This window comes from Lagenorhynchus albirostris, chromosome 16 (genome assembly GCF_949774975.1).
Source record: "Lagenorhynchus albirostris chromosome 16, mLagAlb1.1, whole genome shotgun sequence".
NCBI lineage: Eukaryota > Metazoa > Chordata > Mammalia > Artiodactyla > Delphinidae > Lagenorhynchus > Lagenorhynchus albirostris.
Genome location: NC_083110.1, coordinates 30,543,650 through 30,569,669, shown reverse-complemented (window position 1 = coordinate 30,569,669; position 26,020 = coordinate 30,543,650). Strand labels below are relative to the sequence as shown.

Below are 26,020 nucleotides of genomic sequence, written 5' to 3'. Positions count from 1 at the left end.
TTAGGAGAGGGTCCCCTGGGACCTGGGAGAGAGCCCTTGAGGCCCAGGATGTGTCCCAGACCGAGCTGGGGACCCAGACCGGGGTCACTACCCGGGGGTAGCTGCTGCGGTCTATGCCAACAAGGCTGACTCTGATGCTGATATACCCCTGGGATGTGGTTATGGGACACAAGGCATCAAAATCCGGGCCAAACTCACTTCCTAGCCTTGGCCCTCCTGCCCCTCGCCCTGCTGTTCCCCATCATGCCTCCTCCATCCTTCCCGCCAGAAGATGTTGTCCTGTCTTCATTCCTCCAGGAAGCCTTCCAGGACTGCAACCCCCAACAAGCCCCCGCAGGCTCCTCACTCTGACAGCATCCCCAGTCCTGTGACTCTTATCCCCGGGTGGTCGTGGCGCCCCAACCCTCATAAGGGCAGGATCAGAGCTCTTCCTTCTTCTCCAGGGAGGCCAGCAGAGTGGGGCAGGTACTCTGCAAATCCCCGGACAAGCCCTGAGTGTCAGGCCCTGATCTTGGGGGACAGGAGTGTGGCTCAGACGTGGTCCCAGATCAGCGAGTCACAGGTCAGGGGACACACATACAAAGTTCTGAGACAGCATGGTTGGGTGATAAAGGGAAGGAGTTAACTCCAGACTTGGTGGAGTTGGTTCTCAGGAGAAGAAGTGATTAGAATATAAAAATTTCTTGCAAACGAGGCACGAACGGAACCTAGCTTTGAGGGACACACAGAACTTCCTCAGTGGAAGAAGGTGGTGGGCACGGGGGATGGTGTCCGGGAGGAGGACCTACACGAGCAAAGGGAGGTGAGTGTGTGGACCAGATGGAGGCTGCGGTAGGAGAAAAGGCCAGGCCTCGGACCAGAGCACGGCGGCTTGAATTTCACCCCACGGCCCTGCGGGGGACTGTGGCATGTTTCTGGGGTACCCCTGAAAGATCACTCCTGGGGAAGGGGGATGGAGACCCCTGACGCAGCTGAGGCCCAGAGGAGGCTGAGGATGAGGGCCCACCCGCACACTCACGCAGCAGCAGGCGGTGACGGTGATCTGGATGGTGTTGCGGCCCGGCTGGCACACGTGCTTGAGGTGCAGGGGCTTGTGGGATGTCTTGTTGTCGCCGCGCTCGATGGTGAGGGGCGTGGCGTTCACGCTGACCTGCACCGAGGCTGGCCAGTTGGTGTTCATCTGCCGGTCCTCGTGGTGGTAGCACTTGAACTGCAGCTCCAGGTCAGACCTGGGGGCGGGGCGAGGCTCAGGGCGGCTCTGCGAGGGGGCTGCCCATGGCCTCCATGACCCCTCCCTCACCAGAGCCCCCCACCGAGTCACTCAGCACCCTGTCCTCAGCCACGAAGGCTCCCCCAGCCGCCTCGAGCTCTCCTCCTCTCTCACCCTGGACGTTCCCCCTGCCCAGGCCTCCCATCAAACCCCATCCCAACAACCCAAATTCCCCCCATGCCTCCCATATACTCTTCAACCACAGCCCCACAGCTCTGGCCACAATCCGCCTCAGTCCCCTGCACGGAAGTATGCCTCCCGTTCCCCCAGGACAGAGACAGACGGACAGACGCTAACTCAACGAGGCCAGCTGGAAGGCTGATTATGCCCTGAGCTCCTGTGGGAGAAGCAGCCCTGGCCAGGGGCTGCCTGGTTCAGTTCCCGCCCCCCTACCCCTGCGGTGGGCCCCAAGGACACGGCACCGAAGGAGTCCCCACAAAGCCAGCAGGGCCAGTGGCCGAGCCACAGAAGGTCTCGCAGGCGACGGTACTCACGGCTAAGGAGCAGTGGGTGAGCAGGGCCCCTGCATGCGGGCCCCTCTACCCTTTTGCCTGAGTGCACTCCCGTGCCCTCCTGCCCACCCCAGCTGCCTCGGGCCTGCTCCAGGCAACGGGTCAGCTGTGCGCGCACAGTGGTGTGTGTGCACGTGCCCAGCTCAGACACATCTCGTGCCCTCAGGTTGCTCACTGGGCAGCTGAGGCCTTTGGTCACTGACACAGCGAGGCAGTGTGAGTCCTGCCCGCGGAGGAGGAACCGAGGGTGGAGACACCAATGCGTTCTGGTGTCTGAGAGACCTGGGCCCGAGTCCCAGCTCTGCCCCTTGCTAGCTGCGAGGACTCACCCAAGCTAATCACTTCTCTGGCCTCAGTTTCCTCACTGTCAACGGGGCAAGCAATGCCCACTCATAAGATCAAGAGAGATCAGGTATAGGAGGCTCAGAACACAGAGCCTGGCCCAGCAGGGGGCCTCCAGACCCCTCACTCCAGCGCCCACTGTTTGAGCAGCAGCCCCGCCCGGTGGCCAGCTGCTCGCCATCTGCAGGAAGGACCCGGTCCTGTTCTCGCTCCTCTCTCTATATTCCTGGCTCTGACCACATGAGCCACGTTCGGGGCCAACTCGGGGGCCCTGCTGGAACATCCTCCTTCCCAGCCTGAGCTGGCCACGTTTTCCTCTGGGAATTTGTTCTTGACCACTGTCTCTCATCAGGACTGGGGTGGGTGACAGCAGCTCCCTACCCTCAGGCCACGAAGCCAAGGCAGATTTGTCTGTCTCCCGGCACCCGCAGGTTCGCTTTGACACCCCCCGGGCCTTGCACACAGCAGGGCCCAGTCAGCAATGCTCAACAGGTGACGGTGTCAAGCAGATGCTGTTACCACGTGTCTCAGGCGATGCCAGGGCCCAGGAATGTCAGCACCGGGGCCACCTCCACCCGGCTCGGGCTGTACTGTGCCCTGACGCTCACCTCCACATCAGCGTCTGGTGGACTGTGGGCCTCAGGTGAAAGACGTGGTTGCTGACGGCCAGGTTGTGCTCCAGGCGGAAGGGCTCCAGCACCACGCCGTCCCGCACCGGGAACGTGAGCCGCAGCTCGTCATTGTGGCTGGCTGCGTGGGGGAGGAGCTGGTGAGCTGCACGGCCCTCGCCCCGGCGGCACACGACACGCACCCTTGGCTGCACGCTCTGGGCGCGTGTGTGAACAGGGCCACGGCAGCTGGGCTGTGTGCTCAAGGGCATACCAGGCAGCCCCTGGCCTCTTCCGGTCCCTCCGACCCCATCCTGACCATCCCTGCCTCCCACTTCCCACTCATCCCCCCGCTCTGCATCCCCTCCTGTCTCCACCTGCCCCCTGCTCTGGAAGCCCCGGCTGGCTTCTCCTCCCAGCCCTTTGCCACAGCTGAGAGTTGCTTTCCCTCCCAGCCTCCAGCCGCTCGGGTAGGTGGAAGGAGGCCTGCTCTCACACGCCCCGCGCCCAGCCCCCAGAGGCAGGCAGGCAGACTTCCAAGCCCCCTGGCTCCTGGCACACTGTGTGCTGGACGCGGGTGGAGCTGGCTTGACGAGGGAGGGAGGAGGTTGGGAGAGAGCAGGGCGCTCACCTGGGGGTGGTGGCAGAGCGCTCATATTTGGCTTGATGTCCGGCGGGAAGGGGGGTTTAACGTCTTGGCTGGGGGACAGGTATGGGGGGATGCTGCTCCCGGGGGTCATGGGGGGCGTGGGGTTCCCTGGAACAGGTGAGTGGGGGTAATTTGCCACGGGAACCGGCCTGGGAGGCTGGAGGGAAAGAGAAACCACATATAGGTTATGGGCTCACAGGCATAAGGAGGGACCGTGGCTGTGGACACGTGCCCCCCCCACCCTAGGGTCCTAGGGCTATGGCCCTTGCTCCCCCGAGGGAGGAGAGCCCCCCAGGAAAGCCCCTTCCTCCACTCTGGCCACACTCAGGCCTCTGCCCCTATGGGAAGACAGGTGGGCCTGGAAAGGTTCTCCCCACCCTTCACTTGGGTCACGGCACCAGGGGGATCGTAGGGTCCCCAGGCCATTGGACCAATGAGGACACAGGCTCAGGGTGACGGGGAATTCGCCTAATATCATCTTGGGAGCAGAAGCATGCTAGGAACAATGCCAGGTCTCCCGCTACCCACACCATGGCTCCAGGCCGTGTCCTGCATCGCCACCCCACCCCACTGGGGTCCCCGGATGGAGCCAGGCGTGAAGCATCTCCAGGAGTCCCTTCCCTTCCTCTCTCAGTCCCCACCTTGTTTTCTTCCCAGGACTGGCCAGGTCCACACTCATCCCTGGCCCACCCATCTGAGATGCAGGTCCTCCAAGCACCTCTGGGCCCTGGAGCGGACGACCCCACTAACGTCCAGAAAGGCTGGGGCAGGAACGGTGAGGCCCCCTCTAACACAGCGCATGTGGGTTCTAATTCCCGAGATGGAAACGGAAACATACCCTATTGACGTTCCCTTGGCTGTAGCTGCTGTAGCTGCTTCCAGAGAAGGTGTTATTTTGTCCATTAAACTGCTCTGGCTGGTAAAGCAAGGTAAACAGTGCCGTGAACGGAAGGCAGAAAAGCTACCCCGCTCTCCCTCCTGAAACGAGAACCTTCCAGGAGGACAGGGGATGCGGAAGAGGCCCGCCCAGTGCTGGGGTGGGGAGTGCAGTGGGGGCAGGGCACACCACCACCACAGTCAGTGTTCTGCCTCTCTCTGCCCATAGCTACTAATTGAGCGAGTTTATAAAAATAGCAACACCTAGTGTGCTGCAGTCGGGCTAAAAATAGTAAGCCCACGTAAGCCAAGGGGTGGGGAGTCATGTAAGTTGGCGCGATTCATTGGCAAATAAGTGTAAAATATTTCCAGAGTCTTCCTCACTCCTGAGAATGTACTTTATCATGATCCCAAAGAAGGAAAGAGCTACGCGCCTGAAAACATTCATTATAGTACTATTTCAAAAGGGAAAACTCAGAAAAAACCCAGATGTCCAACAGAAAGGGTAAAATGTGGTGTGGTTCCCAGGAGAATGTCAGGCAGCCATGAAAAGTGACAACCACGGGGACTGTAGCAATAAGTAATGGGCTGTGTTCAAGTGAAAGAAACAGATTCAAAATCACAACCGTAATAACTATACAACACGGTTGATGCCCACGCGCGCGGGGACAAAGCCTATAATCAAACGTAAATATATCGGAGTGGGTGCTTTTACTTAAAAAAATATATTTCCTTCATTGTTATTATCTCGTACGTGCTATAAATAGTAAAAGGAGAAGGAAAACCATCATCTGAGCCCCACGAGAACAGGAACCAAGGAAAGCCAGCCTGTCATTTTGGCCGCTGCATGCACAGCTCTGAGCACATGAGATCACATCCAGAGATCTCCGCCTGCCCCCTGGTGACCCCAGGGGACAGCCAGGGTCAGGATGACACAGGCAGGGGTGGGGAGGTGAGGCGGTAAGGAGGAAAGGGGCCCGTGGGGTGGTGGGACTCACCTTGTAATACTGCCCCATGTTGACTGTGGGGGGCGGGTACTGCCCGGTGCTCGGCTGGCTGGGCATCCGCTGCCCGGGGTAGCTGGGAGAGGTGAGCGGCCGTGGGGGATTGGGGGTGGGGTACTGGCCCGGCTGGGTGGGGAACTGGCTGTTTGGTCCATATTGCTGGTTTCCGTAGTTGGGCTGTGGTGGCAGAGAAAGGAGCGGGGAAAGGTCATCAGTGTCTCGAAGCCAAGCTGCCCACCAGATGCCAGGACGCCCCACCTCCTCTCCTCTGCCCCTGCTGTTTTCCACCCACCCAGAAAATGCCCACCCCACCCGCAAAGGAGACCAGCTGAACCAGATGATGCCGGGGGCCCTTCCTGCCCTGACATCCAGGGACATTACATCGGCCCGTCTGGCTCGAGGGCCACCTCCCCATGAAGCTGTCTTTCTCAAAACTCCATGCCCCCTGAGCTTGGGGGTGCTTCCAGAGCCTCTTGCTCTTGCCGTCATGAGGGTGCTTGATTCTGAAGCCCCCTTTGGGTCTCCCCTAGTGCTTAGTATGTGACAGACAACAGGATGCACTTCCAGAAAGGTGATCCCCAGCCCTTGCATTCTGAGGCTGAACCTGGGAGGCACTGTCCCGGTACCCCACACTGAGCACAACACACTGATGGTTAGTTCTGGGCTACTGGTGCAGAGGTCGGGAGCACCAGGCTGGTGAAGGGACAAGGTGGCCCCTCTTGGGGGAAGCAACAGCTCCAGAGAAGGGAAGGATTGCTGTCCTGGGAGAGCCACTCCCACCCTCCAGTTGCTTCCCTGTCTGTAAAATCAGGTGACCCGCAGGGCACCCCAGGCCGTTACATCCCGCAGAGTCAGTGCTTCTTCCCCATCTGCGAAACTTCTTGTCTACTAACTCTCTCTTGCTCTCTAGGCTCAGAGGTCCAGGAGACAGCTGTGTCTCAGCGTCTGGCAAAGAACAGGCCTGCAGTTAATACTCGCTCAACACATGGGGTAAACGGCAGAAGAGGGCGCAGTTTGCATCCGCGCTGAAGAACTCTGCGGAGCTCACGCTGTTGCGATACGGCGGCTGCTCTGTGATGGTGAGGTTCCCATCACATCACTGCAGGACAGGAAGGGGAGCTGGGGCCTGTCCCCCAGTCCCTCTGCGGGACCAGGTGACCTGAGCCCCGCTCCCGCCCCCAGGTTCCGACAACTCGGAGGTTCTATGAGTGTGTACTGAGAGGTGAGGCCAGTCTTCCCAGACGGGGTCAGGACGTGCAGTCTGTGGCCACCGGTGTCACAGCCCAGCGTCGGGCATTTTGTAGCTGGGTAGTCCCAGCAGGCTATTGAGGAGGACTTAGTAAAGATAACGGAGAGCCTCTGGTGTGCCCTGCTGTGACACGTAAGAGGTGGGGGGCTAACGCCGGTACAGGCACAGGGCTGACGGCAGGCTAATGACCGGAAATGCTGCTGCCTTTTCTGTGATCGCCTCCTTGGGTGCCAGCAGCGGAGGCTGGGCCTACAGATGCATTCCCAGCCCAGCCAGAGGGAACGCCGGGAGCCTGAGCCCAGAGGGGGCTGAGAAGGCCCAGAACACATGTGGGGGCTGTGCATGGGAATGAGGCCCTCCACCCCCAAGGACAGCCAGGGCCTCGGGAGCCGCCACCCTTCTCCAGCTTCTCCCTGAGCTGCTGCCCACCTGGAGGGGGTCTGGGCCTGACCCCGGCTCTTGGGTGTTTGAGGACGTCCCTGACATCTCCCCTCTTGGACCCAGGACATCCCCGTCAGTGTCCCAGCTGCATTCTAGCCCAAGTAAGGGTTGACGCTGAGGGGAAGCACATGGACCTTCAAGGAACTCAGGGTCTTTGGCTTCTAAACGCACTGGAAGCCCAAGCAGAAGGCACAGTTCTGAGACGGGGTGAAGCCAACCTGTGTGCTAGCAGAGCACTGGGTGATGCTCGGGAAGGGCCCCGTCCAGGTGAGGAATCAAGGTGGGCCTCTCGAGGAGCGTGTGCAGGGGCCACGATCCTGGGGTCTCTGTGCCTTCTGCAGGTGAACTACGTCCTTACCCAGGTACCCACATAGGCCATTTGCTGCCAACCCGTTTTCTGGGTGCTCGCTGAAGGCCCTGTGACACCTCCTCCAGGAAGTCCTTCTCCTGACCTCACGCTGAGTTCCACACACCCCAAGGTGCATCACTCCTTTGTGAGCTCCAGCTTAGACCTTATCTTTCCTGCTGAAGTCTTGGTTCCCGGAGGACAGGAGGTGTGGGTTCGCTTCCTTCGATCTTCACTGATCTCGCGGCTGAGGTGGCTGGGCACCCCACCGGGCAGCCTTCCTCCCGACAGAGCCCCAAGAAACATGCTGTCTGCCTTCCAGTCACTTCTCCCATGTGCACGGCCTTTAGATCTTCACAGGGTTTTGTCTCATCTCTCGCTCTTGGGTGTGAGGTGTCCTCATGTGGGTGCGAGGAATGTGGACCCAAGGAGGCTTAGTTCCTTACCCAAAGTCGCCCAGCTAGTGTCTATGCCAAGACAGAAGAGAATCCTAACAGCGGCTACTGCTTGCTAAGTGCCCGCCCAGGGCCCGGCGCTTCACGTACAGCACCCCTCACTCCCCAGGCAGCCCCAGGAGGTGGGCTGGATCGTCACTGCCTTTTACAAAAGAAGAAACGGAGGCTCCAGGAGGTGACGTCACTTGCTCAGGGTCTTCTATATGGGAAACGCCAGAGCTGACCTCAACCTCAGGAGCACCTGACTCCTAAGATCCTGCCTTCTAGTCCAGGTTTCCCGAAGGTCAATCCATGCCCTCTTCAAGGGACTACCCACAGCACCCGTGTCCTCCCCACCTCCCACCCTGCCCACCGGCTGCCAGCTGTCACACTCACCTCTCCCGGGTATGGCCTCTTTATGCTCTGAATGGGAAGGGACTGGGGCCGGGGGCCCGGGTAGGTCTGCTGGGGCATCCGCTGCCCGTGTGTGCCAAAGGGGCTGATGCCGGGTGGCCGGGGTTGGTTCATGCCCATGGGAGGGCCGCTCATCCCCGAGGGCGTCATGCCAGCCGCCATGCTTGCGGGGTTCATGCTGCCCCCCATGGAGGCAGGCCCCCGAGGCCCGGGCTGGTTCATGAATTGGCTGTTATACGCCTGGGTGGGACCCATCTGGAAAGAGGAACAGACCTTCAACGGGAGAAGAAGAAGAAAAAAAAAAAAAAAAAAGAATAAAATGCCACATGCATTGAAAGTGCAGGGAAGGAAGGAAGGGCGGGGGAGGTGGGGGGCTCGGGGCTGGGGGCTGGGCACTTTCCTGTGCGGCTGCAGCTGGTGACCAGGTCCCAAAGGACCACCGGCCTCGTGGGCTCGCTGCTGCCCTCTGCAGGCCGCACAGGAAAGGTGCGGCCCGAGGGGTGGGGTGCAGTCACTCCAATGCACAGGCAGCGTTTCCGGGGAGGCAGGCAAGGAACGGGAAAGAGGGTGCAGGGGTGGGGAGGGGCATGGGAGGATGGAGGTGGATAAGGATGGAGGCAAGGGCCCCTTTCCTGGAAGCCCCAGCCCCGCCCTTGCTCCTCAGCCAATGGACACACACCCTCCATCTGCAGTCTGAGGCGGCCTCGGCTCCCGCCTGTGCCCACCTGCCCTGCTGTCCCCATCCTGGACTTCCCACCTCCAGGCCTGTCCTGCATTTCTGCGGGGGGGCTCCCCCTCTCCTCACACCCCACCCCATCCTTCTGAAGGTCAGGGGAGCAAAGCTGGGACCTGGGCAGGACACACAGACGGGATGACTAGGAGAGCACTGGTCTTCAGGCCACCGGGGGGGACAGACTGGTGACAGGGCTACTTCAGACACAGCCTGCTCTTTGGTGAGCAGAGGCCCAGACTGCAACATGGAACATCGTTCCCCATACACAGACACACACGAGCCACCAACCCACACAGAACAAACACAAGCTCCCAAACACCCCCCCCACCACTCTCAACCACACTGATACGCCCACACCCTAACACACGCCCCTCCTTGTGCTTCTAAGAAAACCTAAGTGCACCCTGACGCCATCAGCTCCCCTCGGCACACAGACGCCAACACCCCAGCTCTGACCCCCGGGGCTGTCTGCCTGGCGTGTGGCCCTTACCGGTCCATACTGGTTTATATCCTTATTCTGTGTTTCTTGCAAGGCTGCCACAGTGGCCGTAGCTGTGGCCGTGGCCGTGGCGGCTGCTGCTGCTACTGCAGCTGCTGCAGCAGCGGCTGCCGGCTGAGTGAAGTCAGCGGGCGGCCTGGTGTGCGGAGGGATGCCCATGCCAGCAGGGGCATTAGGACCCCCAGGGTAACTGCGAGGGAGAGAAGAAGGAAGAGTTAGATGCTGCCTGAATCTCAAGATGACCCCATGACACGCCCGCCTTGGGCGGGGAGGGAGAGGTCAGGCCGTGCCAGGCCCTTGTGTCCACAGCTCACAGAGCGGGGAGGTCTAGACTAAGAGCCAGGCGGGGACAGGGGCCTCCTGGGGGTTGTCAGCCCCTCGTGCCACTTGGCAACCACCAAGCCGCCAGCTGCCGTGTTCCTGGAGCCCCACCCGGGTGCTAGACAGCCATCGCTCCTAGGTACTAGGTCATGGCGCCCTCGGGCACACCCGTCAGCCCACCATCCGGAGGACACCTAGCCTCAGAGAACCCGAGCAACCGGCCCAGGGCCTCTGGCAGGGGAGGGCAGGGTGGGGATGCAGCTGGGCTTCACCACGAGGCCCTACTGCGCTGACACGTGGCAGGGCTGCGGCTGGCCCCAGGGTGCCTGGCAGGGGTGAGGCCACAGGGCAGCCTTGGGTAGAGCAGGGCCGGTGGCGAGAGGAGGAATGGAGTGCCTCTGCCCCACGCCACGCCCCTCCCTGCCCTCCCCCTCCCTTGGACCGAGGGACCCCAGCCCTGCACCTCTTCCTCCACACCAGCAGAGCAGAGCTGACCCTCCTGCCGCCCAGCTCTCAGCGTCTCCCAACGTATAAAGACATGACACAGAGAAGGGGCATTTGAGAAATGCAACTGCAGCCCTTCAACCCCACGGGCTTGACGGCTCTCTGAACGCGCCCTGGCCGTGCAGCGTCTGGCCTGCCGGCCGGCCCCCACAATAAAGGGTGACTGTGCCCCGCAGGCAGACGGGATACCTGAGGAGAAGGGGAGCGCCAGGCTCCCCATGCTTCCCAGACCAGGAAGCACGTGCTGGGATTCACACTTGACTCCTAAGCCTGCCTGGAGGGGAAGGGCAGGGCTGACGTGCCCCTTGAGAAGGCTGCCCCCTGCTCACCTGGCCCCGAAGCCCCCGCTGCCGGGGTAGTTGGGCCGGCCGTACATGCTCTGCGGGATGTAGGGCTGAGCGGGGCCGGCCTTCGCTGAGAACTGCTGCTGCTGCCCAGCAAACTGTGGGGAGTTGAGGCCGGGGTTGCTGGTAGTCATGCCCGACGCCATGGGGTTGCCGCCTGGATTCATGGGGTTGTTGGCATTGGCCATAGGGTTCCCGAGGACCTGTGGGCAGAGAGAGGGGCTGTCACCCAAGTGGGCACCCCAGGTGGCATGGAGATGGAAAAGGAAAAATGGCAGGGGTGGGGGTGGAGACAGAGGCAAAACAGGAAGGACGACTGAGGAAAAGGAGGAGAAGGGCGGGGGGGGGGGTGTTCATTTCATCTGGGCACGGATGGTTGCCATGGTATATACATGATTAGAAGGGGGGAACCCAGCCCGGAAGCAGGCAGCGGAGATGAGCAGCCTGTGATGGAAGGCGGTGAGGCTGGTCCAGCACCAGGTGGCAGGTGGGAAAGCTCTGGACTTCTCAGCCCTCCTGCCCTGCAAAGCCGCCTGGATGCCCAAGGGTCAAGCCACACAGAGGCCCTGGGCTGCTGCTCTGTGAGGGCAAAGAGAAGCCCAACCTACCAGCTCTAGAGGGCGGCAGGGTCCTGGCCGAGGGGCTCCCTGTGGCCCAAGACCACAGGTAAGTGCACTGGTTCCCTCCAGGGCGGCAAGCGGCCCTGAGCCTTTCACGTGGCCATGGCAGAGGCCCAGCAGGGAGAGGAAGGAGTGGAGCAAGGAGGAAGGAACAGGAGCGGGAGGCAGGGTAGACTAGGGATGTGAAGTGGAGTTTGTCACAAGTTATAGGCTCAATCTTTTGAAATCTAACCCAGGCCGTCCAGGGTCAGAGACCCCAGGTGTTGGAGCCCTGAGGCCAATAACACAGGAAGTTCTCCTGTTTATCCAACCAAAGTAAATGCCGGCCAGGAAAGAGCCCCTTGCTGTGTGTCAGGTGAAAAACATTCCCTCAGGATGGCCCTAGGGTTGGTTGGGGCAGTGCACAGGGGCCAGGGGCCATCCTCCTGGGGCAGGTGTGGACCCATCCTGGGTAGAGGTGTGTCCACAGCTGGGTGTGCCCTGAAAGCTGGTCTTTCCAGCCGGGGAGAGCCTGGGAGAGTGACCAGGGCTAGCATGGCATGGTGACCCGAGGGCCTCAGGGTTCGAGGGATGACCCCGCCTGGGAGGGGCTGTTGCTGGGGGGAAGACAGGCTCTTACCTGGCTCTGGGATGTGTTGGTCACTCCCCAAACCGTGGTGACCACGGAGAGGGAGCCGGGAGGCTGGTTGGTGTTCTGCTGCCAAGGGACAGAGTCATAGGGGAACGACCCATCACTGCAGAGGGAGACAGGGTGGGGGTCCTCAGGGGCTGCAAACACAGGCGCAGACGGAGGCACGCCGCATCTACCAACCCCACCATGCTCTGCGGCTCCCAGCCAGGCCCAGGTGACCCCCATTCTCAGTCAGTTCTGGATTCCCCTGGCACGGTGTCCAACGCAGAACAGGTGCACACTGTAAGGTGACCGATCGTATGACAGCGACCTCTCCCCCCATCACCGTGGACGCGCCACCCCCACGGCTGTCTGTCTCACCTTAGCCCAAGTCCACAGGCCATGCTACGGAGGAAGAGAGACCTGCAGGCTCCATCTAAGCTCTGCCTTCGACCACGCTCCGCTCTAAGCGGCTCTCCAGAAACAGCTCTGGTTCCTCCGCACCAGCTTCCCCTCAAAGCTTCCCCGTCCTTTCTCAGCAAAGGTCAGAAGGGCTCCAGTCTAAGTCTCGGTTCTTCCCCTTCCTCCTGACCCCTCAGAGTGAGGTGGCCGCCCTGCCCGGCTGATTTGGTCTTTGCCAGGAGCCTCCTTATGTCAGGTTTTCTTCCTGGATGACAGGTACTGGCCTACCTGCTGTGCTTCCTCCCCTGCTCCCACCCCGATCTCTCGCGCACCTCCCTGCCAAGCCAATCTCCTTCAAACACCTAAGACACTCGGCACAATCAAAGACCTTCCTTCAACGGCTTCCAGTGTTTACACACAGAGTCCAAACTCACACAGCAGAATGGTTTACCCCATTGCTAATCCCACCCTACCCTACTTCCCATCTTGGTTCCCACCTCTCTGGGAGCCCCTGGCCCCAGCTGTTCCCCCAGTCTCCTCTGTAGTCCCAGCAGTACCCACCTTGTTTGATGACATCTCCCGAGGGGCCCCCAAAGGTCAGAAGGCCCGACGCCCAGCCCTGCATACCGTAAGTGCTCAGAGGTGGCTTCCTATTGGTTGCCATGGTACAGATGGAGAGCGAGGTCCAGCAGACCCCAGGGAGAGGAGCAGAGGCACAGGCTCGAGGAGGAGCCAGCGAGGTCACGGTATAAAGAACCTGCCAGGGGTACCACCCCCAAGGAGTGCTGGGCTGGGGCTTCCTCTTCCCTGGAGCCGGTCCTGCGCTGACTCTCCAGCGCCTCTTACCGAGAGAAAATCCCAGACACGGCCCCAGAAAGGGCAGGAAAGCGGAGCACTCACATCTGTGCTACCACCTCTGCCCACGGCATCCCGCCGGGGGCGAGGCCTGCAAGGCAGCACTGCTGGGTAGCCGGGGAGTGGGGGCAGGTGGGAGAAGGGGCTTCTGGAGGAGGGCGGCTTGGTCGGAAAGCACCTCATGCCTCTCTCTGTCTGACTTGTGCCTTCAACACAGGAAGTCAGCAGAAAGCAAAGCTGACTCATCCCCCAGCCGAGCAGCCAGCCCAGGCCCTAGAGGTCGGGGCGACTGGGAATGGAGGTGTGGGGAGCCAGCCCAGAGGTCAGACTTCCGGGAAGGAGGCGCAGGACTGCACGCCAGGTGGGCAGAGGGGCGCCGGGGGTCTGAGCCTTGTGCCCTGCTCCTTGCCAGGCGGGGCCCTCGGTCAAGCTGGGTCAGACTGGAGGGAGGACCGTGCCACTGACTGCCCATGCTGTCTGTCTCACCTTGCTGCCCCCTTGCCTGGACACCCTCTCTGCTTGGCCAGCCCCTGGTTTCCTTCCTGTCTCTGCTCAGAAGTCACCTCACCGGAGCAGCTGTCCTGACCTCCTGGGAGAAGGGGACCCCCCCCAGCCCCAATCCCTTTTCCTCTCACTCTGGCCTTTTTTCGGTACTGTGGGTACAAGTCCTGCACCTGCCCCTCCCTGGCTCAGGGCCCCGGCACAAGTTTCCGAGCCTGTGCGCACTCAGTCTCCTCATTTGTTAAATGGGCATAAGAACAACACACTCCCACCCCCGCTCTACTCTGTGTCTTCAGACTGCAGGTCATGACACAAGAGTGCGCTGTGACACTGAACCATGAGGGGGAAAAAAGAGGGAATAAGACAGAAAGTAATCAAGTGTGAGCACATAGTAAGGAGGAGTATCATCCCTTGAACTGACTTCTCGATGTTACGCACGAGCACACGTGTGCCCGGGGTCTCGGGGTAAACGTGCGCGTTACTGTGTATCTCGGGCCGGCTAGTCTGAACAGGGGCCCCCGTGGCCTAAGTCTGACGCGGCTTAAAGAGGAGACTGCAGACAGAAAGGCTTCCTTAACTGGAAAGTGACACAGGCTTTAGCATTACTCATGATTTCTGGGGGGAAAACAGCAGGCCTAGAACTGCGGGGAGAGGAGCCGTCCTCAGGGAACCAGGCTGACGGCCCCCTGCCTCTGCAGGCCAGGTGTGACGTGGGCCAGTGGAAAGGGGGTGAGGCCCAGTGTGACCGACAGCTCACACTCGCTGCATCTGGGAGCACCGCTGGGGGGTCTGGGAGCCCAGAGAGCCCGGATGGGGCAGAGAAGCACAGGAAAACAAGCAGGGCCTGCCCCTCAGCACAGCTGGGCTGGAGGAAGCCCCGCTCTCCCAGGAGGTCACTGGGGACCCGGGGGCACCAGCTGGTCCCAGGGCTGGCATGCCAGTCTCACAGGGAGGCCCTGCAGGCTATGGTTTTAAACAACAAAGAGGAGACCCTGGACACCCGCCCTCCTTCGGGGCCCTCACCTTAGGTGTGCCTGGACTCAACGCAGGACCCCAGCAACCGAGCAGAGCTTAGGCCCGAGTCTGTCCTCTCTCCCCAGAACTCCTGCCCCATAAGCTCCCACCAACCCTCCAGGCTGAGGTCTGGTTCCGGCCGAGGTGCACGCCTGGCAGGCTCAGGAAGTAAAGCCCCCCGGGAGCCCCTCCGAGCCTGGCGGGGACCCACAGCTGCTGCCTCACCTCCTCAGGCGAGGAGGTCCCGGCTCCCTGGGATACAGGCCCTCGAGCAAGCTCCCAACTGCCCTGCAGCTCGTGGGTGGACCTTGTGGGCGGAAACCGGCTCCTTCCTGTTTTGTCCCCTCCGCCCCGAGCTCAGTGAGAAGCAAACTTAACCGAGGTTCCCAAACTGGGCATTCCGCTGTCTGGCTGGACGGTTCACCCCAGAGCCCAGGTGCACACCTGGCGTGTGCGGGGTACACGTACGTGGGCGCGCGCGCACACAGGCCCTGCTGGCACGACGCTCTCCACGCGTGCGGGGGGAGACAGGCACATGCTGTAGGGTGGTCTCGGGGACCCGCTCGCCCCCACTCGCACCTGCTACAAAAGCAGAAGTGGCAGCCGCACCGACAGGGCTGTGACTCATCTCCTGGGGAGACGGCTCCTGCTGGCGCGGAAAAGGCACTCGCCCCCATGGGCCCACGGTGGCAGTCAGCCCTGCCGACGTCTCCGCCCAGACTCAGACACTGCTGGCGGGGTGGGGGGCGGGGTGCTGCCTGGCTCCCGGTGCCCGAGGGTCAAGGACCAGCCAGGCTCTTGGGCCCTACCAGGGTGGGAGGGGCTCAGGGTGCTGAAGAGGAGGCCTAGGGGCTTGGGGGTGGCCGGAGGCCGCGTGCCTCCTCTGCAAGTACTATTTCCCCAGCAGACATGCGCAGCCCAGGTCAGAGGTCCCTGGCATTTCAGGGCTGCCCACTGGGAACCACTTCCCTCCACCTGTCCATACCTGGTTCAGAGGGAGGCCAGCACCCCTGGGATCTGAGAACCCACTCTTAGTAGTCCTGCCCAGCTCCGCACACCTGCAATCCAGCGTGGTCTGGTCTCATGCCACAAGCCACCCCCAGACACAGTCCCGTCCAGTCAAACCTGCCCCAAGAATCCTGTTCCACCTACAGAGGCACCAGTGCCAGAAGCCACTAGGATTCTCAGCAGCGTTCTGCCAAGCAACTCCCAACACAGGGGCAGCTGCTTCCCTACCTCTGTGCCTCTTCTCGGACTCGGATGCTTCGTCCTCACCCTGAGAGATGCCACTCATCCTTTCCAGGCTCCTCTTCCAAAGGCTACCTCTTCCAGGAAGCCCTCGCCCCATCCACTGGCCTGACCTCCACTTTCTCCTCACATTTCTGGGGCCCAAGTGGGAGCCTGAGCGAAAGCCCTCCTGCCTTTTCCCTTCTGCCCCGGGAGCCCCAGGTTCTCCGGCTACCTGTGCCTGGCATGATGTCTTCACACACCTGCAGGACTCAGGAGGCTTCTAATAAAAGTGTCAGAAAGAAACACCACCTCTCTGTGCTTGACCTCAGAGGGATGCCTCAGAATGAATGAATGCATTCATTCATTAAGCCTGACTGCTGACCACCTACAGTGTGCCTGTGACCACATGGGCACTGGCACCCAGGAAGTGAGAGGTCCTGCCCTCCAGGGAGGGGGACAGAGGCCTCAGTGTGCCATCCCTCGCCACAGGGATGAGAAGAGCCCCTCACTCAGAGGGCAGCCGTGAGGATTAGGTGACCTCACATGGGTAAGGCAAGGCCTAATACAGCCGGGTACCCCCGAACTACTGCCTGCTGTTACCACCGTTATGATTCATTGAGTGGCTTCTACATGTAAGGAACCGCGTGAAGCGACTTTCACACAAGAACTCATTTAATCCCTTGAAGTGGGCTCCACAGACACATGCCTTAGGATCTGAGGCTCCCAGGCTCCCAGAGGTAGTCAAGGGTAAGGTTGATAGTGGGCCTGGCCACTGTCCCAGGGAGCTTAGGGTCCAGTAAGGTGGCGCTTCCCTGCGCAAAGACGGCGATAATGCAAGGAAGCATCCATTACAAAGGCCATCAAGGCCATGAGAACTCCAAGAAGGGGCATAACTTCCTAAAGGTTCTTGGGGAAGCCAGCCAGGGAAGGCACACAGGAGACGTGAGTTATGCTTCAATGACTGGCTGCAGACAAAACCCAAACAGTGTCCCAGGAAAAAACCACCTTATACATCAAATCACTAGCTTTGGCCTGGACTGAGTATACTGGCAAATATTCAAGGACTCTGACTAAACATTTTTCAAGCTAATATTCAAATGGCAGAGGGAGGCCTCAAAGCACAGTGGTTAACTATCTGGGCTCGGAACTTAGGTTCTTTGGGGTCAAACCTCGGCTCTGGTAGGCCACTGATGATTTCTATGACCTGAGCCCTGTTACCTAAGTCAGCCTCAACTTTCTTATCTGTAAAGTGGGACTAGTACTAATAGGCTTAGGATGAAACATACAAATACAGGTAAAATTCTGCACACTGCCTGGCAGACAGTCTCTGCTCAACTGTACCTATACTTTTCTCTCCATTTCTCCAGCTCAAGTGGGGTGTAGGTACCCATATTTACTTGATGATACAGTGATGGTGCTGAGAAGTTTTGCAAATAGGCTATCAATGGGAGGGGGTGTTATTATCATTCCTGCCTGTTGAACATATGTTCCAAGCCTCTGAGGCTTTCCTTAGTGTTCCTCTGCCTTCCTTTCTCTCATAAACTCCTATCTATACTTCGGAGCCCAGCCTGGATGCTCCCTTTTGTGACTCTCCTAAGCAGACCACCAAGGGCATTTTACTCTGTTCCCTTAGCACTTCTTTTCATATATTTTACAAAGAGCTCTTCACACTGTAGTTACAGCAGACGGTTTACATGTCTGTTTGCCAGCCCCATGGGCACTGACCAATATTTGCTAAATATGAGAAAATGAGTAAAAAGGGAGTGATGATTCCCGGGCACCTCCTGTGAAAGTGTCTACACAGACATTCATGGAGGGAAGCAGGAGGGAGAGCTGCATTATTTCTTCCCTTGCACTTCTCACAGCCACTTTATTTGGGAGAAATAACAAATTCCTATTAAGGGTATCGTCAGACCTCAATTAATTTCCCTCATCCGGCTCTACTGGTCCCGTCTCTGCGCAAGGCTGTAGTGTTACCACTAATGACACACCAAGCCAGTGAGGAGCTGACGCTCCCACCATCTTTAATTTAGGGGGACCGTTAGCAGCTCTCTCCATCATCACAATTAGTGGGGGCTGCTTCCTTCCCTCCCTGAGGTGAAACTCAGAGAGGAACTGGTGCAGCTAACTGCGTATTAGAGGGCTTTAAATTTTTTCAAGAGGAAGGAGAAAAGGAAAAGATCCTTGCATCTTGGCAATCTGGAACTGACGGATTTATAGATCCCTCAGTCTCCCTTTCATTGCTTTTTCCTTTTTTCCTGGGGGCAAGAAGAGGGGTCTATTACAAACTGAGCTTTCGGTGTGGCTATACAAAAAAGAGCTAAAAATGAAAAGCGGTGAAGGTGGTGTGATGGGACCAAGGAAAGAAGAGGACCGGCAGTCAGTTTTGCTTGATCCCTTCTTTGTTGGTTGACCGTGAATGAGCACATCTGAGTCTGATGGCCCCAGGCTGAGGGTTCAGAGAATAATGACTCGTCCACGGGGCTCCCCGTGTCCAGGCCTGGCAACACGCGTTAGGTCCTCTGCTGCTGTCATTCCATTGCTACCTGTGAGGCAACGGAGGTAGAGAGAGGATACAGAGCTGCCCAAAGTGACCCAGAGGGAAGACGGCAGAGCTGAAACTCAATGCTGGGCAGCTTGGCGCCAGGGCCTGTACCCCGCCTGCTATACGGAGTGGAGCACAGGGTCCTGCTCAGGATTGGAGGGGAGCACAGGGCCGTGCCCAGAATCCGAGGGGAGCCCCAAGGCCCCTCCCAGGAACCTCTCCTCTGGGGGTTGCAAATCCCTCACCTGGAGGGGAAGGGTGGCACCCCTCGGTCTCGGAGGCTTCCCCAGCTCTAGTGGACTTTGACTGTAACCAAATGAAGAGCATACACAAGACTTATTAGGCTTTCCATTACTGCTGTGGCACTGACTTGCACGTGGACAAGGCGCTCATCACAAACGGCTTTTTCAGCCACTCACTAAATATCTGGAAGAAGACAGAAATACTTGTTGGCGACAAGTCTGGGTCACTGCAGGGCCTGTGAAGGGATCCTGCTGCCTGGCCGCAGCCCCGAGGCCCCTTCCGGCCCTGGGCTGGCCTCTCCCAGCCTCCCTTCTCCTGTGCGGTGCTCTGCGCACCTCTATAAAGTGGGAGGACGGCACACCGACGGCTCAGTGGTCAGGACCAGACGGGGACGAGCCCACAGGCTGCTCCACGAACCACAGCGCGAGCCAAACGTGTGGGTACCCAGGATTCCTCCTAACCACTGGCACGCTCAGAAGCTGGCTCCAGGGGCCCTTGGCACAGGCCCCAACTCACAGACTGATGCTGTGGGGCCGACCTCCGTGGCCTGTGATGGATGTGACCGTGACGCCTGAACTACAGAAATACAACAGTCACAGCCTCCTAGCCCACCGGCCTGGGGCTTCAGGCATCCGGGCTCCCTCACCCTCTCCTGTTTGCTTGTCCTCAGAACCTTCAGACAAGGACCCCTGCGTCTTGGAATAGCCACACACCTCCGAGCACCGAATCCTGAACACGCAGGGTCCCTAAGCTCACCCCCCGCCTGAGGTCTCCTTAAAGAAAGGGGAAGAGAAGCTTCCTTCCTGCAAGTCATTCAATACAGCTGTGGAGGAGGGCGGGCAGAAGACTTTCCTAGCTGTGACAGTATTTGACTTTCTCTTCCACTTTCTTTCCTTCTTGTTTGGGAAATTACATGAGGGACTTAGAAAGTGATGCACCCCATTGGAGTTTCTCTGGAAATAAGGGACTCCCCACCTTGGGGAAACGCATGACGTTACAGGTAGAGAGCAGCCGATCTCTAATCACAGGCCACAATGCGCCCTCGGAACAGCCCTGGTCTGAATGGACGTGGGTTGGGCCTTGTTCAACAGATGATACTTCATTCTGGTCTCAACCGTCCCACCATAAATCGGGAAATAGGGCGAGGTGTGGCGTAGGATCGGGTTAATGACCAGATACCACGTCACTGGTCTTGAATGGCTAGTGGGAGGGTGAAGGGTAGAGCGCTGTGTGTGGTTCGGCGCCCTGCCCCTCCCTGGCTGTGTGTTCTTAGGCAAGTCATTGTCCTGCTCTGGGCATTTCCCTTCCAGTTCTGTCCTTGGGGTGTAGGATATGGTCCAGAATGCCTGTCACCTTGCTGTGTTGTTACCCATCAACACTTAGCGCGTCTTCCAACGCACACAGCTCTCCCTTCTCTGAGAGGCCGCCTGCTTCACCCTCTCTAGCACTCCATGGGCACATACAAGGGGCTGAAGAGGGTGTGTGTGTGTGTGTGTGTGTGTGTGTGTGTGTGTGTGTGTGTGTGTGTGTGTGTGTGTGTGTGTGTGTGTGTGTGTGTGTGTGTGTGTGTGTGTGTGTGTGTGTGTGTGTGTGTGTGTGTGTGTGTGTGTGTAGCAGGGCACTGTGTGTGTGTGTGTGTGTGTGTGTAGCAGGGCACTGTGTGTGTGTGTGTGTGTGTGTAGCAGGGCACTGTGTGTGTGTGTGTGTGTGTGTGTGTGTGTGTGTGTGTGTGTGGCAGGGCACTGGGTACCAGCCAGTGGCTCTTTAGCCCATAGCATTTCTTGGGAAAGCCAGTTCGAACTCATAGGATGCTATCTGCCCAGCTTCCAGCCCAAGTCCTTCAAGGTCAAGGCCCATATCCTCTGGGCCTCTTGACCGTCTCACCCTAGCCATCTTCCTCCTAGAGGACCCCAAAGTCACTCACCCTAACCCTGCCTCCACCTGCCAGCTCCCAATTTTGCCTCACTGAGTCTTATTTCCCCAACCAGTGAGAGTCGGCTCCTGGAGCAGAGACACCCTTCATCTGCTTAACCCTAGGACCAGGCAGTCTCATGCTTTCAGCTCAACTCAGCAGAGACCTGGCCAAGGGCTGGCTGCGGTCACGGCCAAGCGGGTCCGTGGCAGGTCCCCGGAGGGGCTGGCCTGCCATCAGAGGCAGCTTTACTGAAATGACCGGGAGGAGGGATGGCTGAGAAGGACATGAGACGTGGGATCACGAGAGGCAGGATGACTCTGGCAGGATGGAGAGTTAAGGAGGTAAAAGGTAGCAAGGGTAAACGCAAAGTGTGTAGCTTGGGTTGCTCTCAGCCACAGCCCGTACTCAGCGGCTGGGCAGCAGTTCGGCTGGAGAAGACCTGCGGCTTTTTAGCCAAGCGGGGGGCAAGAGGGGGAAGGTGGACGGACGAGGGTTTTGCCTCTCTAGAGCAGTGGTTCTTAACCACAGGTGGTACCTCCACCCCCCAAACATGTGAGAGTCCTTTAGCAATGCCTGGGGGTCACTAGGAGAATCGAGTGGGCAGGGACCAAGACGTGACATGCCCTGCAAACCCCTGCACCATAAAAAACTACTCTGGCCCAAATGCCAACAGTACCCCGTCCTCAGAAACACCTACAGAAGGGGGCTATTCTAAGCATCAGAGCTGTCAGAGTCCTGACCGAGGGCAGAATGAGGCAGTGACCCTGAGAAGGATCTGACCGAGGCAGGGAACCAGCCACATGTTGGGGGCCATCCTGCTTGGGCAGGTGCTGGACCAGGAACTCTAAGTTCCCTTCTGGCTCCAAGAATCAACTAACTCTAATTCGATTGACAAAGCGTGGCCAGTACCAGACTTCCCGGCAGCGCCTCGATGGTGGGACCCAGGTGTCCTGCAGTGCGCTCTGGGCACAGGGAGAGCAGACAGCATGACAGTCCCTGTTGTTCCAGGGTCAGCCCGAACAGCGCTCGCAGAGAACATCCCCAGCTCAGCGAGGGACGTGGAGATAATGAACTGGGGCACTTGCCGGTCCTGACCACGTGCTCCTTCTGAGGCTGGTGAAGGGCAGACTGGACAGTTGCTCAGTGCCTGATGGCCTCTGGCAAGCCCAGTCCCACCTGTGATGCTGGGTTTCTGGTGGCCCTGCCCAGTGCTGATGGTCCAGCCGCACAAGGCTCCTGTCGGGAAGGCCTGGGCTGTGACCACCAGCCCGGTGACCTTCCTGAGCCCCTTCCAGCCCTGCCTGAGACCCTGCTTAGGAAAGAGGGAAGGCTCCGGGTTCAGGAAGGCTAACTTTCTGCCAGAAGTCTAGAACCTGAAGAAGAGACAGCCCTCCACCAAAGGGACAAAGCAGTCAGGCTGGGTAAGCCCAGAGCTTTCAGCCTCTGTTTTGATGGGGGAGAAACAGCGCTCACCCACGAGGATTTAAAACATGACAATTGCATTTTAGAAAATGTACTATCCTCCCGGCTGTTCAGGGGCACCCACCCCATTTCTCCCACCTGAGGTGCATTTCCAAGGAGACCTGGGGGCCTGAAGGGGGGCTGTCCAGCATCCACCCAAGCGGGCCCCGGACCCACCCCTGGTGGCGCATGCCCACTCACCTGTGTGACAGAGTGGGTTTCATGGAGCTCATGGAGTTGAGGGGAGGCTGCATGGGGAGTTTCCCAGGGGGGTCGCTCTGGCGGCTCTTCTGATGTCGGAGCAGCAGCAGGCGGCCGAGCTCCTCGCACCAGGAGGACAGCAGGGCTGCAAGGAAGGACAGGATGGTCAGCCACTCTGTGCCCGGCCCACCTCACCCACCCAGACTGGGTGCTCCTGACGCTGGCTTCGCCTCCACCTTGGTGTGACACCAGGAGAGTCACTAAGCCTCCTCAGGAGGCCTCAGTGTTCTCACCTGTATAGTGGGGCTAACACACCTAAAGGAAGGAGGACTGAAAAGCTGCTGTTACTGTAGGAATGGATCAGAGGAGGGCTGACCGCAACGGCAAAGAGGAGAGAGTCAAGACGACAGAGCAGACAGCAGAGGCGGTGCCAAGAGGAGACCGGAGAGGGGCAGAGGGGCCAAGCACAGACCTGTGCCCTGGGCCCAGGTCAGGAACTGCTGGCCGCCCCCGGACGTCTCAGTGAAGCCCACCCCCCTCGGACTCTGGACAATGGGCTCAACATGGCTTCCTCCCCATGCGTGGGACACCAAATCACAAGGTTTAAACAAAATCCGGATCCTTCCTGGAACCTGCTGACGTTCCCAGGAGTGCCTGCAGGGTTCTCCCTGACACTCCTCCCCCAAAAGTATCCTGCTCGCTGAGCACACGTGCACCCACCTTCCGGTCCGGACTGCGACAGGTCCCTGCACTGCTGGGCACAGATGCTTGAAAGGACAAAGGATTTCCAGGGCAGAGAGTGGCCCAGGGGCTGAGCTAGAGTCTGCCAGGGGCGCCAAAGGCAGAAGCACGGGAGAACCCTCCACATCCAGGCTTAAGGAGGCCTCGGAAACCAAGAGAAAAGCCACCGGAACGAACTGGGTGCTGGGGGACTTTCTTTCATCCTGAACTGTGCCGGTGCGGCCACCAGAGGCCAAAAGCACCCTCAGGGGTCAGTGTTTCTGGCCAGTCCTTCCAAAGCGCATAAAGGAGCTGAGGTTTGGGGAAGTCAGGAGTCAGGAAGGCTGGGTTGTCACCACCTTGCTGTGTGACCCTAAGGAGCTCACAGACCCTCTCTTGGCCTCAGTTTGCCAGCAGGGAAAGAGGAGTAATGACCCCTGTCCTGCCCCTCCTCCAGGGCTGTGGTCAGGGGCAGGAGGGGAAACTGCGCAGACCGTGGAAGCAAAAACGGCTGATCACAGCCCAGCCAATGCCTCACTCCTGCCACGAGTAATCAGCCAGACTGATCTGACAGTCCTGGAACGCGTCGACCTGGTCAGGCAGCCAGGAGCCTTTTGAACCAGGACTGCTCAGCCACTAGGCTGGACGCAGAGCCCACTTGCTTGTTTCCAGGGTCTCCCACGTGGACGCCGTGCAACATGCTTCTGTGTCCTTTTCTCGAATCCACCCCATGTGATGCAGGATATCAGCTCTCATCCCCATCTACAGATGAGCGGACTGCTTCACTGCTCAGGCAGGTGAAGTCATTCGTTCACAGTAACCACAGTCAGAGAGAGGCAGACACACAGATGGTGCCCCTGCTGCACATCCTGGTGGTGAAGCCCAAGGCTGAACCAGAATGTGGGGGAGGAGATGAAACTCTTCAAAAGGCCAAAACCAAGAGGCCATGGTCGCTAGCCCCTCTGATTCAATGAGAAACGCTTCGGGCCTCATCTGAATCACACCCCTTTCCTCGTTCAGCAGGCACTGGGGGAGGACGCACAGACACACAGGCCCCGGGGTGGCAGCACAGGGCTGCCGCTTCAAACCGCTCAGATCCCGGAGAGGCTGCCCCATCAGCCCAAGGCCCCGAGAGGCAGGGCTGGGGGCCCTCTGAGACCCTGCCAGGCTCTGCCCGTGCCCGTGGCCCAGGCAATCTCCGTCAGGAGTGCAGAGTGAGTGGGGCCCAGCATCTTTAGGAGCAGCAGGAGAACCCCGTCCATCGAGTCCTGCTGAGAGCTGGCTGGGAGGGAGGTGCCCATGTTCCCAGGGGTCTGCTGGGGACCAAAGGACAAAAGAAGGGCAGTGGTTTTTGTGAGAATGGGGTGGGGTGGTGAAGGGTCCCGCCGGGGTCACCAGGTGTGCAAAACTGCTCAACCAGAGAGGAAAGCGAGGCTGAGATACAGCCCGTGCCCTTCCCAACAGGGCACCTGTTTCTCCCTCCAGGAGGGGGTGCCAGTGGGCGAGCTGCGTCTTAAAGCCGTGTCCTGCCCCTCTCTGTGGGCCCCACCATACCACCACCTGAGAGGAGAGGCACCCCCCCGGCGTGTGTCTACCCAGAAACCGTGGCAAAACGCCCCTGAAGCGGGTGCCCAGCACACATGTGCCTCAGCTGGAGGGAGAAGCGGTCTATTCAGCGAGGCTGGAACAAACAGAAATGAATTTCCAGATTGCTCCATTCTTCTCCCAGGCCCCTAGTTACCGCTTCTTGTGCGGGGGGGCACCGGGCATCTGGAAACTCATTTGCACGCCAAGCACGAGGCCCGGCGGATCACAGCGATGGAGGGAGCGCTCGGCTGCCAGCACAAAGGATGGCCGCAGATGGTGCCGCCTGCTGCCCGCCCTGCCCACGGCCACCCCTCCCAGCCCGCGCTCCTCCTGGGGGCCAGCACGCCATGGGAGGGGGTGGGGGCACAGCGGGGGCATTCAGAGCTTTCCTCCTGTGTCACAAGCCACCCGCCTACTTGGTCAAGGACGGCCCTTGTCTTCCTATTGCTAGTGGAGTGGTTTTCTGCAGAGAGAATAAAGGGAGGCTGGTGGTGTAGAGGGGCCTGGTTGGGGAGGGTCTGGGATGCTGTGAGCAGATGTGCTGTGGGTATCAGGCAGCCAGGACACAGCACAGATGCCAGGACAGCCACATTCCTACAACCAAGAGGGAAAGGACAGCGAGCAAGGGAGGCACCACCTGTCACCCCCTTGGCCCGAGTGGCCAGCTGGCACAGAGGCCGCGTGGGCAGACGCACGGCGGGCGGACGCAGGGCAGGCTCTCATCATGGCGCAAACCAACACAAGCTGTTCTGCGGCAAACATCGGTTAATGATAACACATTGGGATTTGCAGCCAAAAAGTCAGAGACCCAGGAGAACTGACAGACAGAGGCAGGTAGAGGATTATGCAAGGACAGAAAGACAGCCTGGCAGGGTAGGTGTCTGGGTGTGCATCTGCTCTGTCTGTACACGGCTGAGCCAAGCATGCCTCTCTGATGAGGCGGCACCAGTGTCTACACCACCCCAGGAGAGGGGAGGAGAGGGGCCTGTGGGACAGTGGTGAGCAGGCTGTGGGACATGGGGACTAAGCGCCCTGGCTCTGGAGTTCCACGGACTGAGCTTGAGTTGTGCCCTGACACTCTTTAGCTGGGAGATTTCACACAGGCTGCTTCACTACTTGGAGCTCAGTCTCCCCATCTGTGAAATGGGCTTAACAGGGGCTTGCCTGCCTCAGAGAGTGGACGTGAGCTGTAAATTGGCGCTGCCAGTCAACCGCATGGGCATCCAAGCAGAAGCCAAAAGGGAGGGAGGGTGGGCGGAGGCCCAAAGGACCTTGTAACTCACAGCAGCCCCAGAAAAGTAACCCCTCCATCGTACACCCACCTCTGCATTCACAAAGCACCCAAAGAGCTGGTGAGGCACGGACTCCACAACCCATCCCAGCTCAGCCTCTACCACCCATGTGACGCCTTGAGCAAGTCGCCTAAACTCCTGTGCCTCAGTTTCCTCACCTCTAAACTGGGGGGGGTGGTAATTCTACTCCCCACGTCACAGAGCAGCTGTAAGGATGTGCTGCGTTACCACCACAAAGCACAGGAACAGCGTCAGGCACTGAGTAGGTGCTCTATGTA

At 59.4% G+C, this 26,020-nt stretch overlaps 1 protein-coding gene across 6 annotated transcripts in view; it reads right to left on the bottom strand.

Annotated features, from left to right (window-relative positions):
• The window catches only part of ZMIZ1 (zinc finger MIZ-type containing 1), a 239,751-nt gene that overhangs the window by 22,881 nt on the left and 190,850 nt on the right, over positions 1-26,020 (bottom strand). For 5 of the 6 annotated variants that reach the window (XM_060126963.1, XM_060126958.1, XM_060126962.1 and 2 more), the window contains 10 exons: positions 22,144-22,288; positions 11,786-11,900; positions 10,532-10,749; positions 9,369-9,567; positions 8,128-8,418; positions 5,256-5,438; positions 4,220-4,297; positions 3,364-3,538; positions 2,733-2,874; positions 1,019-1,229 (listed from right to left, as the gene is read on the bottom strand). In XM_060126963.1, coding sequence (XP_059982946.1) covers positions 1,019-1,229; positions 2,733-2,874; positions 3,364-3,538; positions 4,220-4,297; positions 5,256-5,438; positions 8,128-8,418; positions 9,369-9,567; positions 10,532-10,749; positions 11,786-11,900; positions 22,144-22,288 — 1,757 coding nt within the window. The remainder of the gene's footprint in view (positions 1-1,018; positions 1,230-2,732; positions 2,875-3,363; positions 3,539-4,219; positions 4,298-5,255; positions 5,439-8,127; positions 8,419-9,368; positions 9,568-10,531; positions 10,750-11,785; positions 11,901-22,143; positions 22,289-26,020) is intronic. The other variant, XM_060126959.1, reaches the window with a different exon arrangement.